Genomic DNA, 14,711 nt, shown 5'->3' with positions numbered 1-14,711 from the left:
ATGTCCGCAAATATAAACCAGACATCAAGGTATCACCGTCCTATCGCTCTCCACCCAAACAGGTGACCCCTGCACCGATCACCATTTGTTCCAAGTGCACCCAGACCTCAGTGGCACAGAGAACTGTGAGCACACAGACCCCTATTCAGAGTGAGGACGCACTCTACGTAGTACCCGGTGGTAGCCGATACCCCACAGGACTACCCCCGCCGGTACTACCCCCAGCGTGGAACCAATAAACCTCGAAGTCCTGAAAATTGTATATAGTTCCTAAAAACTTCTCCTTGTTTTTGCTGCTTTAAAACCAGTCTAGGGTTCTTCCTTAAAGGGGTTCTCTGTTTAAAGGGATCCTATGTTTCAGTTGCACCTGTTTTTGCACAAGTTTCTACTTTTATCATTGTTTTAAAAGAACTGCAGAATCATGAACTGTGCATGATCAAACTGTCCACTGTATATAGTTTGCACCTTCTTAAAAGGTGCTCTCTACTGGTTTTACAAGAAGAAGCTTTTGCGAAGAGACTGTTCCTGATGACGTCGTGAAAGTTTCTATTGTTTTAATGTTAATAAGTGGCTTATGTATTGATACTTTGCACTACCTCAGAGAAAGACTTGAGTTTCCTCTTAAAGGTAATGTTGAAGTATTGCACTGTGCTAAAAATAGTTAATATAATAGATAGTAAGTTAATGCAATAAAGTTAGAAATTTAAGTCAGGATAGTAATAATGTTTGCATAGCCGATAGTATGTAGCTAGAAAGTTAGATGGAATGTTTTATAATGTTCAGAATAAAATGTTGAATGATGTACTTTAAATAAAATTTAGGTTTTAGGAAAGGAAATGCAGTAGGCCCGTGGGGGTAGACATATCTCTCTTCTACACATGCAGGACTAAGGAAAATGTTAATTAGCACTTTAAGGGTTAATGATAGTATACCCTTAGAGGGTACTTGCACTTAGTAGATAGAATACCTGTATGGGTAACTATGTTCCATAGTTAGATAGTAATTGTTTTCTATTTGCCATTAAAAGTTGTGCACACAATGTAAATATGTTACTGTTTGCAAAGTTCAAGTGTTCTCACCTCCCATAAAGGGAAGCTTAGTATATATTAACTTGTTTTATTAGCATTTCAAAAATTTTGCATGTCTTTTGCTGATGTATTGTTGTTTTCTTTTTCCCAGTCCGGGAGTACTGGATTTAACGAGAGGGGTGTGCAGCGCCCCAGAGTCCTGGTCGTTGCAGTAATGTTATTCTTCCACCAGGGAGGAGTGATGTTACGTCTGAAGGCAATGAAGGAGATCTTCTGTCCAGGTAGACAGAAGCTGACTGGAGGGAGAAGGAGATAGTCAGTGAGTCCCAACCGAGTTTGGCAGAGGCTGGTTGGAGTGGGTTCCAGCCAGCTCCAGACTGGCCTGAGGAAGACGAAGGTACATGGAGCTGCGCCTGCATCCCATGCGGCAGCATCCTAAGAAAGGACACGAAAGGAATGGTGTTGCAGTGAGTGAGCAATGAAGTCATAGCAAAAAGGAAGGGAATATCAGAGGGAGACCAGCTAGAAGCAGGCTGCCTCCTTCTGAAGCGCACTACCGGTAGCCAGAACACCGAGGGAGTAAGGATTTCTATGCCATTACTTCAGAGACTGGCAGGACAGTTGATTCCACATCAGCTGCCAGACCATATACCCAGGAGGCAGGGTGGCAACTTGTGGGGGCCGGGGCGTCTCTAGGTGAGTGAGTGATCAACGAAGTCATAGCAAAAGGAGAGGAATATCAGAGGGAGACCAGCTAGAAGCAGGCTGCCTCCTTCTGAAGCGCACTACCGGTAGCCAGAACACCGAGGGAGTAAGGATCTCTATGCCATTACTTCAGAGACAGTGGATTCCACGTCGGCTGCCCGACCATATACCCAGGAGGCAGGGTGGCAACTTGTGGGGGTCTCTAGGGTCCCTATAAAAAGCCTCAGGCCACCAGTCATACGGGTTTGTCCTATCCGTCAGGGGGACAGAGAGAAGAGACTTAACATCTACAATAGTTGTGAGGACCTTACCGAGTTGCTCAGCAGGGAGGGACTACAACGCCCAGGCGCTAGAGGAAGGCTATTGAATTCCACCTGGATAAGGGGACTCTGGATATGCCTTCAGACCGGCCGGACTCTGCCTACCCTGTGGTCCCTACCCTGGACTGTGGATGCTGAAGCCTTCAGTAACGGTAAAGAGACTGCAACCTTGTGTCCTCGTTATTCACTGCGCCTTACATCATCCACCAGCTACACTCTGGGAAGCCCTGGGGACATACTTCGCCTGTGGGAAGGTATACCATCTAGCTGCCATAACATCACCCCAGCGGACCCCTAAGCAGCGTTGGTCACCCTGACCGAATACCACAGGTGGCGTCACGAACATTATCCCTTTAAAGACCTTTCCCCCACAATTTACAGCGGACGTTCCCCTAGGGCCACGGACCGGGTCAGCCACCGTGACAAAAAAATTATCTTTCACAATTGGTGCAGAATCCAACCAGAGGAGCAGCACTTTTAGACCTAATACTATCTAATAGACCTGACAGAATAACAAATCTGCAGGTGGTTGGGCATTTAGGAAATAGCGACCACAATATTGTGCAGTTTCACCTGTCTTTCACTAGGGGGACTTGTCAGGGAGTCACAAAAACATTGAACTTTAGGAAGGCAAAGTTTGAACAGCTTAGAGATGCCCTTAATCTGGTAGACTGGGACAATATCCTCAGAAATGAGAATACAGATAATAAATGGGAAATGTTTAAGAACATCCTAAATAGGCAGTGTAAGCGGTTTATACCTTGTGGGAATAAAAGGACTAGAAATAGGAAAAACCCAATGTGGCTAAACAAAGAAGTAAGACAGGCAATTAACAGTAAAAAGAAAGCATTTGCACTACTAAAGCAGGATGGCACCATTGAAGCTCTAAAAAACTATAGGGAGAAAAATACTTTATCTAAAAAACTAATTAAAGCTGCCAAAAAGGAAACAGAGAAGCACATTGCTAAGGAGAGTAAAACTAATCCCAAACTGTTCTTCAACTATATCAATAGTAAAAGAATAAAAACTGAAAATGTAGGCCCCTTAAAAAATAGTGAGGAAAGAATGGTTGTAGATGACGAGGAAAAAGCTAACATATTAAACACCTTCTTCTCCACGGTATTCACGGTGGAAAATGAAATGCTAGGTGAAATCCCAAGAAACAATGAAAACCCTATATTAAGGGTCACCAATCTAACCCAAGAAGAGGTGCGAAACCGGCTAAATAAGATTAAAATAGATAAATCTCCGGGTCCGGATGGCATACACCCACGAGTACTAAGAGAACTAAGTAATGTAATAGATAAACCATTATTTCTTATTTTTAGTGACTCTATAGCGACAGGGTCTGTTCCGCAGGACTGGCGCATAGCAAATGTGGTGCCAATATTCAAAAAGGGCTCTAAAAGTGAACCTGGAAATTATAGGCCAGTAAGTCTAACCTCTATTGTTGGTAAAATATTTGAAGGGTTTCTGAGGGATGTTATTCTGGATTATCTCAATGAGAATAACTGTTTAACTCCATATCAGCATGGGTTTATGAGAAATCGCTCCTGTCAAACCAATCTAATCAGTTTTTATGAAGAGGTAAGCTATAGACTGGACCACGGTGAGTCATTGGACGTGGTATATCTCGATTTTTCCAAAGCGTTTGATACCGTGCCGCACAAGAGGTTGGTACACAAAATGAGAATGCTTGGTCTGGGGGAAAATGTGTGTAAATGGGTTAGTAACTGGCTTAGTGATAGAAAGCAGAGGGTGGTTATAAATGGTATAGTCTCTAACTGGGTCGCTGTGACCAGTGGGGTACCGCAGGGGTCAGTATTGGGACCTGTTCTCTTCAACATATTCATTAATGATCTGGTAGAAGGTTTACACAGTAAAATATCGATATTTGCAGATGATACAAAACTATGTAAAGCAGTTAATACAAGAGAAGACAGTATTCTGCTACAGATGGATCTGGATAAGTTGGAAACTTGGGCTGAAAGGTGGCAGATGAGGTTTAACAATGATAAATGTAAGGTTATACACATGGGAAGAGGGAATCAATATCACCATTACACACTGAACGGGAAACCACTGGGTAAATCTGACAGGGAGAAGGACTTGGGGATCCTAGTTAATAATAAACTTACCTGGAGCAGCCAGTGCCAGGCAGCAGCTGCCAAGGCAAACAGGATCATGGGGTGCATTAAAAGAGGTCTGGATACACATGATGAGAGCATTATACTGCCTCTGTACAAATCCCTAGTTAGACCGCACATGGAGTACTGTGTCCAGTTTTGGGCACCGGTGCTCAGGAAGGATATAATGGAACTAGAGAGAGTACAAAGGAGGGCAACAAAATTAATAAAGGGGATGGGAGAACTACAATACCCAGATAGATTAGCGAAATTAGGATTATTTAGTCTAGAAAAAAGACGACTGAGGGGCGATCTAATAACCATGTATAAGTATATAAGGGGACAATACAAATATCTCGCTGAGGATCTGTTTATACCAAGGAAGGTGACGGGCACAAGGGGACATTCTTTGCGTCTGGAGGAGAGAAGGTTTTTCCACCAACATAGAAGAGGATTCTTTACTGTTAGGGCAGTGAGAATCTGGAATTGCTTGCCTGAGGAGGTGGTGATGGCGAACTCAGTCGAGGGGTTCAAGAGAGGCCTGGATGTCTTCCTGGAGCAGAACAATATTGTATCATACAATTATTAGGTTCTGTAGAAGGACGTAGATCTGGGTATTTATTATGATGGAATATAGGCTGAACTGGATGGACAAATGTCTTTTTTCGGCCTTACTAACTATGTTACTATGTTACTATCCCCACTGAGTACAGAAGAAGGGCCCGGATCCGAGTACCCCACAGCCCTGGCGGGGCGCTGCACATGCTAGATTACAGAGAGGCGAGGAGGCAAGCCGAAGAGCTCAAGGAGGCCACAAGCTCATAATTCTGCATTACCCAGAGGCGAGGGAAGAATGGTGAGGTCCTGTGTACTGGAGAAGACAGGAGCAGCTATCAGAGGGGAAGGCCGGAACGATCGTCCTCAGCTGCAAGGCCTAAAAGATATGCAAGATAGTGTCTGCTGCTGGCCACAGAACCGCAGGATAACCTCCTCATGCCTCATAGGGACAGGAAAACACTGAAGAGAGGACATGGGGTGAGCCATTTATCCTCTGCATTTCCTGTCCCTATTAGGGTGGGGAGCAGCCTCCTGTAGTACAGTTATGGAGGGCAACTTGAGAAAAAAACCTTTGTTCTTAGTCAACCGAGTAGAAGATTTTCTTCTCATGTACTAGCCCTTCTCAAGCAGCTCATTAGTATCGGTTCATGCAATACAGCTTCTCTGTCATTTAAGACACAGGCCTCAGGAGCAATGTTTCTTCAGACTGCTTCAGACTAAGATGAGCTGCCATTTGAACTTTGAATTACGTGATGGGGCCATCTTATTACATTGTCGAAGAACCACTTTAACATGCACAGCTGGGAGATGAACAGAAAAGAATCATGCTACAAGCCTCTGTGGTTCCCAGGTGGAAGCAACAGAACAAATTACTCTAGCTTTTTCTTTGTACCAATGCATATGGAGGATATATAATCCAGCTTATCACTCATAACGCACCCTCTCTTCAATGCAACTTTGATGAATCCTTTCCTCTTCAAAATGTGGAGGGTCAAATTTCCCGGATGTGCATCCAATGATTCTTCAGCACCCCCAATTACTATGATGGCAGCATTTCCTCCCTCCTCTCGGGTCAGAACATGTGTCACACTCTTCTTGGATGCAGACACCAGACCTGGTATATGGGAAAGGCAGAGATGATACACTTTAGTGTATGCATATAGGTATTGTGCCTATAGATTATTCACCTGTTGCTGCCAATACTGTTCAGACATCATATTTAGCCTTTTAAACATTATAAATGTAAGTAATAGCCACCTATTGTTTCTATGTCACAACCAACAGGATGAGGATCGTGGAAAGTCAACTAAATTAATTTATATCTGTAGAAGATGGAGGAAACTGGAAAAACTAGAATGATCACATAAATGCATGCCCAATGTATGGCAAGTCAGTAATGTTAATGACTGGTATTATCCCATTCTGCCTGTTATGAGTGGCAGTGCTACCACAACTGCACCCAGGTATAAAAGTTTCTCTGACCTGCTGTGGCATTTTCAGGGAAAACATACTTAGACAATCTGGCCAGAGATCATAGGCAGAGATGGGATGAGTCTAGCACCACCCCTGGCGAGCTTCTCATTGCACCACTCCAGGTGATTGACCGGTCTCTCTCAAATTTCCCCTCAAAATTGTCATAGTTAGGAGTTTAATAAAGCAGAAAAAAAACAATTGAAAAAAAAAAAAAAAACTACTTCAGAGTACAAATAGTCTAAAACAATAAAATCTTTATTAACCCCTTTACCCCCAAGGGTGGTTTGCACGTTAATGACCGGCCCAATTTTTACAATTCTGACCACTGTCCCTTTGTGAGGTTATAACTCTGGAACGCTTCAACGGATCCCAGTGATTCTGACATTGTTTTCTCGTGACATATTGTACTTCATGACAATGGTAAAAATTCTTTGATAGTACCTGCGTTTATTTGTGAAAAAAACGGAAATTTGTCGAAAATTATGAAAATTTCGCAATTTTCCAACTTTGAATTTTTATGCAATTAAAATCACAGAGATATGTCACACAAAATACTTAATAAGTAAGATTTCCCACATGTCTACTTTACATTAGCACAATTTTGGAACCAAAATTTTTTTTTGTTAGGGAGTTATAAGGGTTAAAAGTTGACCAGCAATTTCTCATTTCTACAACACCATTTTATTTTAGGGACCACATCTCATTTGAAGTCATTTTGAGGGGTCTATATGATAGAAAATACCCAAGTGTGACACCATTCTAAAAACTACACCCCTCAAGGTGCTCAAAACCTTATTCAAGAAGTTTATTAACCCTTCTGGTGCTTCACAGGAATTTTTTGAATGTTTAAATAAAAATGAACATTTAACTTTTTTTTCACAAAAAAATTTAATTCAGCTCCAATTTGTTTAATTTTACCAAGGGTAACAGGAGAAAATAGACTCCAAACATTGTTGTACAATTTGTCCTGAGCACGACAATACCCCACATGTGGGGGTAAACCACTGTTTGGGCGCATGGCAGAGCTCGGAAGCGAAGGAGCGCCATTTGACTTTTCAATGCAAAATTGACTGGAATTGAGATGGGACGCCATGTTTCGTTTGGAGAGCCCCTGATGTGCCTAAACATTGAAACCCCCCACAAGTGACACCATTTTGGAAAGTAGACCCCTTAAGGAACTTATCTAGATGTGTGGTGAGCACTTTGACCCACCAAGTGCTTCACAGAAGTTTATAATGTAGAACCGTAAAAATAAAAAAATCATATTTTTTCACAAAAATTAACTTTCCGCCCCCAATTTTTTATTTTCCCAAGGGTAAGAGAAGAAATTGGACCCCAAAAGTTGTTGTACAATTTGTCCTGAGTATGCCGATACCCCATATGTGGGGGTAAACCACTGTTTGGGCGGATGGGAGAGCTCGGAAGGGAAGGAGCGCCGTTTGACTTTTCAATGCAAAATTGACAGGAATTGAGATGGGACGCCATGTTGCGTTTGGAGAGCCACTGATGTGCCTAAACATTGAAACCCCCCACAAGTGACACCATTTTGGAAAGTAGACCCCCTAAGGAACTCATCTAGATGTGTTGCGAGAGCTTTGAACTCCCAAGTGTTTCACTACAGTTTGTAACGCAGAGCCGTGAAAATTGAAAAAAAAAAATCTTTCCCCCAAAAATTATTTTTTAGCCCCCAGTTTTGTATTTTCCCGAGGGTAAGAGGAGAAATTTGACCCCAAAAGTTGTTGTCCAATTTGTCCTGAGTACGCTGATACCCCATATGTTGGGGGGGGGAACCACCGTTTGGGCGCATGGGAGGGCTCGGAAGGGAAGGAGTGCCATTTGGAATGCAGACTTAGATGGAATGGTCTGCAGGCGTCACATTGCGTTTGCAGAACCCCTAATGTACCTAAACAGTAGAAATCCCCCACAAGTGACCCCATATTGGAAACTAGACCCCCATGGAACTTATGTAGATGTGTTGTGAGAACTTTGAACCCCCAAGTGTTTCACTACAGTTTATAACGCAGAGCCGTGAAAATAAAAAATCTTTTTTTCCCACAAAAATTATTTTTTAGCCCCCAGTTTTGTATTTTCCCAAGGGTAACAGGAGAAATTGGACCCCAAAAGTTGTTGTCCTATTTGTCCTGAGTACGCTGATACCCCATATGTTGGGGTAAACCCCTGTTTGGGCACACGGGAGAGCTCGGAAGGGAAGAAGCACTGTTTAACTTTTTCAACGCAGAATTGGCTGGAATTGAGATCGGACGCCATGTCGCGTTTGGAGAGCCCCTGATGTGCCTAAACAGTGGAAACCCCCCAATTATAACTGAAACCCTAATCCAAACACACCCCTAACCCTAATCCCAACAGTAACCCTAACCACACCTCTAACCCTGACACACACCTAACCCTAATCCCAACCCTATTCCCAACTGTAAATGTAATCTAAACCCTAACCGTAACTTTAGCCCCAACCCAAACTGTAGCCCTAACCCTAGCCCTAACCATAGCCCCAACCCTAACTGTAGCCTTAACCCTAGCCCTAACCATAGCCCTAACACTAGCCCTAACCCTAGGCCTAACCCTAGCCCTAACCCTAACCCTAGCCCTAACCCTAGCCCTAGCCCTAACCATAGCCCTAACCCTAACCCTAGCCCTAACCCTAACCCTAGCCCTAACCATAGCCCTAACCCTAACCCTAGCCCTAACCCTAGCCCTAACCCTAGCCCTAACCCTAGCCCTAACCCTAGCCCTAACCCTAGCCCTAGCCCTAATGGAAAAATGGAAATAAATTTTTTTAATTTTTCCCTAACTAAGGGGGTGATGAAGGGGGGTTTGATTTACTTTTATAGCGGGTTTTTTAGCGGATTTTTATGATTGGCAGCAGTCACACACTGAAAGACGCTTTTTATTGCAAAAAATATTTTTTGCGTTACCACATTTTGAGAGCTATAATTTTTCCATATTTTGGTCCACAGAGTCATGTGAGGTCTTGTTTTTTGCGGGAAGAGTTGACGTTTTTATTGATAACATTTTCGGGCACGTTACATTTTTTGATCGCTTTTTATTCCGATTTTTGCGAGGCAGAATGACCAAAAACCAGCTATTCATGAATTTCTTTTGGGGGAGGCGTTTATACCGTTCCGCGTTTGGTAAAATTGATAAAGCAGTTTTATTCTTCGGGTCAGTACGATTACAGCGATACCTCATTTATATCATTTTTTTTATGTTTTGGCGCTTTTATACGATAAAAACTATTTTATAGAAAAAATAATTATTTTTGCATCGCTTTATTCTCAGGACTATAACTTTTTTTTTTTTTGCTGATGATGCTGTATGGCGGCTCGTTTTTTGCGGGACAAGATGACGCTTTCAGCGGTATCACGGTTATTTATATCTGTCTTTTTGATCGCGTGTTATTCCACTTTTTGTTCGGCGGTATGATAATAAAGCGTTGTTTTTTGCCTCGTTTTTTTTTTTTCTTACGGTGTTTACTGAAGGGGTTAACTAGTGGGCCAGTTTTATAGGTCGGGCCGTTACGGACGCGGCGATACTAAATATATGTACTTTTATTGTTTTTTTTTTTATATAGATAAAGAAATGTATTTAGGGGAATAATATATATATATATATTTTTTTTCATTATTTAGGAATATTTTTTTTTATTTTTTTTTTTTTTTACACATTTTGAAATTTTTTTTTTTACTTTTTTACATTGTCCCAGGGGGGGACATCACAGATCAGTGATCTGACAGTGTGCACAGCACTCTGTCAGATCACTGATCTGACTAGCAGCGCTGCAGGCTTCACAGTGCCTGCTCTGAGCAGGCTCTGTGAAGCCACCTCCCTCCCTGCAGGACCCGGATCCGCGGCCATCTTGGATCCGGGGCTGGAGGAAGCAGGGAGGGAGGTGAGACCCTCGCAGCAACGCGATCACATCGCGTTGCTGCGGGGGGCTCAGGGAAGCCCGCAGGGAGCCCCCTCCCTGCGGGAAGCTTCCCTATACCGCCGGCACATCGCGATCATCTTTGATCGCGGTGTGCCAGGGGTTAATGTGCCGGGGGCGGTCCGTGACCGCTCCTGGCACATAGTGCCGGATGTCAGCTGCGATAAACAGCTGACACCCGGCCGCGATTGGCGGCGCTCCCCCCGTGAGCGCCGCCGATCGCGCTGGACGTACTATCCCGTCCGTGGTCATGGGGGCCCACCCCACCTCGACGGGATAGTACGTCCCATGTCAGAAAGGGGTTAAATATAAAGACCAACATGGTGGCTCAGTGGTTAGCATGGCAGCCTTGCAGCACTGGGGTCCTGGGTTCAAATCCCACCAAGGACAATATCTGCAAAGAGTTTGTCTGTTCTCCCAGTGTTTGCGTGGGTTTCCTCCGGGTTATCCGGTTTCCTCCCACACTCCAAAGACATACTGATAGGGAATGTAGATTGTGAGCCCCAAAGGGGACAGTGATGATAATGCCTGAAAAGCGCTGGGGAATAAGATAGTGCTATATAAGCAAAGCATAATAAATATATGCATACAACAATAAAAATAACAAAAAATGAACTGCAGAGAAATATACCGGTGATTTTCAAAGTACATCAATGTGCTTTCTACAAAATACATTCTATACCTGTAGATGTCAAAACAAAAATAGGCATACACATGTATATGTGCTCATTGTCATTATTTAAAAGCTGCTTTTCTATTTGGTTTAATTAATATATGATGCTTATATGCTGCCAACACATTTGAGAAGTATCGTATGTACTTATGATGTGTAGCACTTGGATCTGTATAATCTGTGTGTATGTATGGTACTAACATTTAGGTATATTGGGCCAAACGCCAATTGCCGCACCAAGGGTAGATATTATACATTTCTCTGTGTGGGTTATATTATTCTTCAATTTTTTTTCTCTCTTATATATGGTTTGGAGATATCTACAGTCATAGAATGTATTTTTAGTACGCACATTGATATACTACTTTGAAAAATCACCAGTATTTGTCTGTGCAGTTCACTTTTTTAATGTATTTTTTATTGTTGTATGCATATATTTAATAAAGATTAATAGTTTTAGGATTATTTTAACTCCAAGAGACCCATCAATCACCTGAAGCGGTACTGGGATTTTCTAACTATATTACATGAAATGCTGATGCATCGTAGAAAAACACCAAGGTTATTTACTGGTAGCCGGTTTTTCCGGAGCCCATGACAGCACACCTGAGAGAAGGATCCGCCCAGTCGGGACAGGAAACCTACTGAAAAAAAAGGGCGGTACCTCTCCCTCGCTTCAGTTGGTTTTCAGAGCATGAGAGGCCCCCTTGGTTAGTACACATGGCAATCTACCACCACATCACAATAACAAATAACACCCAACTAAAAAAGTGCGCACCAATAGGGTGAAAAAATAAGGGAGGGAATATACAGGTGCTGTCATGGGCTCCGGAAAAACCGGCTACCAGTAAGAAACCTTGGTGTTTTCCCGTCTCCCATGACAGCACACCTGAGAGATTTTTGGAGAAGAAACACCTTAGGGAGGGACCACCGCTTGCAGCACCCTTCTACTAAAGGTAAGGTCAGTTGAAGAGGATAGATCTAGTCGGTAGTGTTTAACCCCTTCCCGACCTTTGACGCCACGTAGGCGTCATGAAAGTCGGTGCCAATCCGACCCATGACGCCTATGTGGCGTTATGGAAAGATCGCGTCCCTGCAGATCGGGTGAAAGGGTTAACTCCCAGTTCACCCGATCTGCAGGGACAGGGGGAGTGGTAGTTTAGCCCAGGGGGGGGTGGCTTCGCCCCCCCGTGGCTACGATCGCTCTGATTGGCTGTTGAAAGTGAAACTGCCAATCAGAGCGATTTGTAATATTTCACCTATTATAACTGGTGAAATATTACAATCCAGCCATGGCCGATGCTGCAATATCATCGGCCATGGCTGGAAACACTAATGTGCCCCCACCCCACCGATCGCCCCCCCGGACCTCCGATCTGTCCGGTACACTGCTCCGGCTCCCCTCCGTCCTGTGCTCCGCTCCCCCCCCCGTGCTCTTGTCCGCTCCCCCGTGCTCCAATCACCCCCCCTGCACTCCGATCCACCCCCCTCCGTGCTCCGCTACACCCCCCGTGCTCCGTTCCACCCCCCCCGTGCTCCGTTCCACCCCCCCGTGCTCCGTTCCACCCCCCCGTGCTCCGTTCCACCCCTCCCGCGCTCCGTTCCACCCCCCCATGCTCCGATCCCCCCTCCCATCATACTTACCGATCCTGCCGGGGTCCGTCCGTCTTCTCCCCGGGCGCCGCCATCTTCCAAAATGGCGGGCGCATGCACAGTGCGCCCGCCGAATCTGCCGGCCGGCAGATTCGTTCCAAAGTGCATTTTGATCACTGAGATATAATCTCAGTGATCAAAATAAAAAAAATAATAAATGACCCCCCCTTTGTCACCCCCATAGGTAGGGACAATAAAAAAAATAAAGAATTTTTTTTTTCCACTAATGTTAGAATAGGGTTAGGGGTAGGGGTAGGGTTAGGGCTAGGGTTAGGGCTAGGGGTAGGGCTAGGGGTAGGGCTAGGGCTAGGGTTAGGGCTAGGGTTAGGGCTAGGGCTAGGGCTAGGACTAGGGTTAGGGCTAGGGTTAGGGCTAGGGCTAGGGTTAGGGTTTCGGTATGTGCACACGTATTCTGGTCCTCTGCGGATTTTTCCGCTGCGGATTTGATAAATCCGCAGTGCTAAACCGCTGCGGATTTATGGCGGATTTACTGTGTTTTTTCTGCGCATTTCACTGCGGTTTTACAACTGCGATTTTCTATTTGAGCAGTTGTAAAACCACTGCGGAATCCGCACAAAGAAGTGACATGTGTACAGCGATTTTTGTTTCCCATATGTTCACATTGAACTGTAAACTCATGGGAAACTGCTGCGGATCCGCAGCGTTTTCCGCAGCGTGTGCACATACCTTTAGAATTAGGCTATGTGCACACGGTGCGGATTTGGCTGCGGATTCGCAGCAGTGTTCCATCAGGTTTACAGTACCATGTAAACATATGGAAACCAAATCCGCTGTGCCCATGGTGCGGAAAATACCGCGCGGAAACGCTGCGTTGTATTTTCCGCAGCATGTCATTCCTCAATAGGAATCCGCAGGTGAAATCCGCACAAAAAAACACTGGAAATCCGCGGAAAATCCACAGGTAAAACGCAGCGCCTTTTACCCGCGGATTTTTCAAAAATGATGCTGAAAAATCTCACACGAATCCGCAATGTGGGCACATAGCCTTAGGGTTAGGGTTGGAATTAGGGTTGTGGTTAGGGTTAGGGGTGTGTTGGGGTTAGGGTTGTGATTAGGGTTATCGCTACAGTTGGAATTAGAGTTAGGGGTGTGTTGGGGTTAGTGTTGGAGGTAGAATTGAGGGGTTACCACTGTTTAGGCACATCAGGGGTCTCCAAACGCAACATGGCGCCACCATTGATTCCAGTCAATCTTGTATTCAAAAAGTCAAATGGTGCTCCCTCACTTCTGAGCCCCGACGTGTGCCCAAACAGTGGTTTACCCCCACATATGGGGTACCTGCATACTCAGGACAAACTGCGCAACAATTACTGGGGTCCAATTTCTCCTGTTACCCTTGTGAAAATAAAAAAATGCTTGCTAAAACATCATTTTTGAGGAAAGAAAAATGATTTTTTATTTTCACAGCTCTGCGTTGTAAACGTCTGTGAAGCACTTGGGGGTTGAAAGTGCTCACCACATATTTAGATAAGTTCCTTGGGGGGTCTAGTTTCTAAAATGGGGTCACTTGTGGGGGATTTCTACTGTTTAGGCACACCAGGGGCTCTGCAAACGCAACGTGATGCCCGCAGACCATTCCATCAAAGTCTGCATTTCAAAAGTCACTACTTCCCTTCTGAGCCCCGACGTGTGCCTAAACAGTGGTTTACCCCCACACATGGGGTATCAGCGTACTCAGGACAAACTGGACAACAACTTTTGGGGTCCAATTTCTCCTGTAACCCTTGGGAAAATAAAAAATTCTGGGCTAAATAATTATTTTTGAGGAAAGAAAACGTATTTATTATTTTCACGGCTCTGCATTATAAACTTCTATGAAGCACTTGGGGGTTCAAAGTGCTCACCACACATCTAGATAAGTTCCTTTCGGGGTCTAGTTTCCAAAATGGGGTCACTTGTGGGGGGATTTCTACTGTTAAGCCACATCAGGGGCTCTGCAAACGCAACGTGACGCCCGCAGAGCATTCCATCAAAGTCTGCATTTCAAAACGTCACTACTTCAATTCCGAGCCCCGGCATGTGCCCAAACAGTAGTTTACCCCCACATATGGGGTATCACCGTACTCAGGAGAAACTGGACAACAAATATTGGGGTCAAATTTCTCCTGATACCCTTGAGAAAATAAAAAAATGCAGGCTAAAAGATCATTTTTGAGAAAATAATTTTTATTTTTTTATTTTCATGGCTCTGCGTTATAAACTTCTGTGAAG

At 44.3% G+C, this 14,711-nt stretch overlaps 1 protein-coding gene across 1 annotated transcript in view; it reads right to left on the bottom strand.

The window, feature by feature from the left end:
* The window catches only part of MOGAT1 (monoacylglycerol O-acyltransferase 1), a 128,463-nt gene that overhangs the window by 17,779 nt on the left and 95,973 nt on the right, over positions 1-14,711 (bottom strand). Inside the window, exon 5 of the mRNA XM_069727666.1 lies at positions 5,677-5,851. Coding sequence (XP_069583767.1) covers positions 5,677-5,851 — 175 coding nt within the window. The remainder of the gene's footprint in view (positions 1-5,676; positions 5,852-14,711) is intronic.

This window comes from Ranitomeya imitator, chromosome 5, assembly GCF_032444005.1.
Source record: "Ranitomeya imitator isolate aRanImi1 chromosome 5, aRanImi1.pri, whole genome shotgun sequence".
Classification (NCBI taxonomy): domain Eukaryota; kingdom Metazoa; phylum Chordata; class Amphibia; order Anura; family Dendrobatidae; genus Ranitomeya; species Ranitomeya imitator.
The sequence above is the reverse complement of the archived record's forward strand: the minus strand, read 5'-3'. Positions and strand labels throughout refer to the sequence as shown.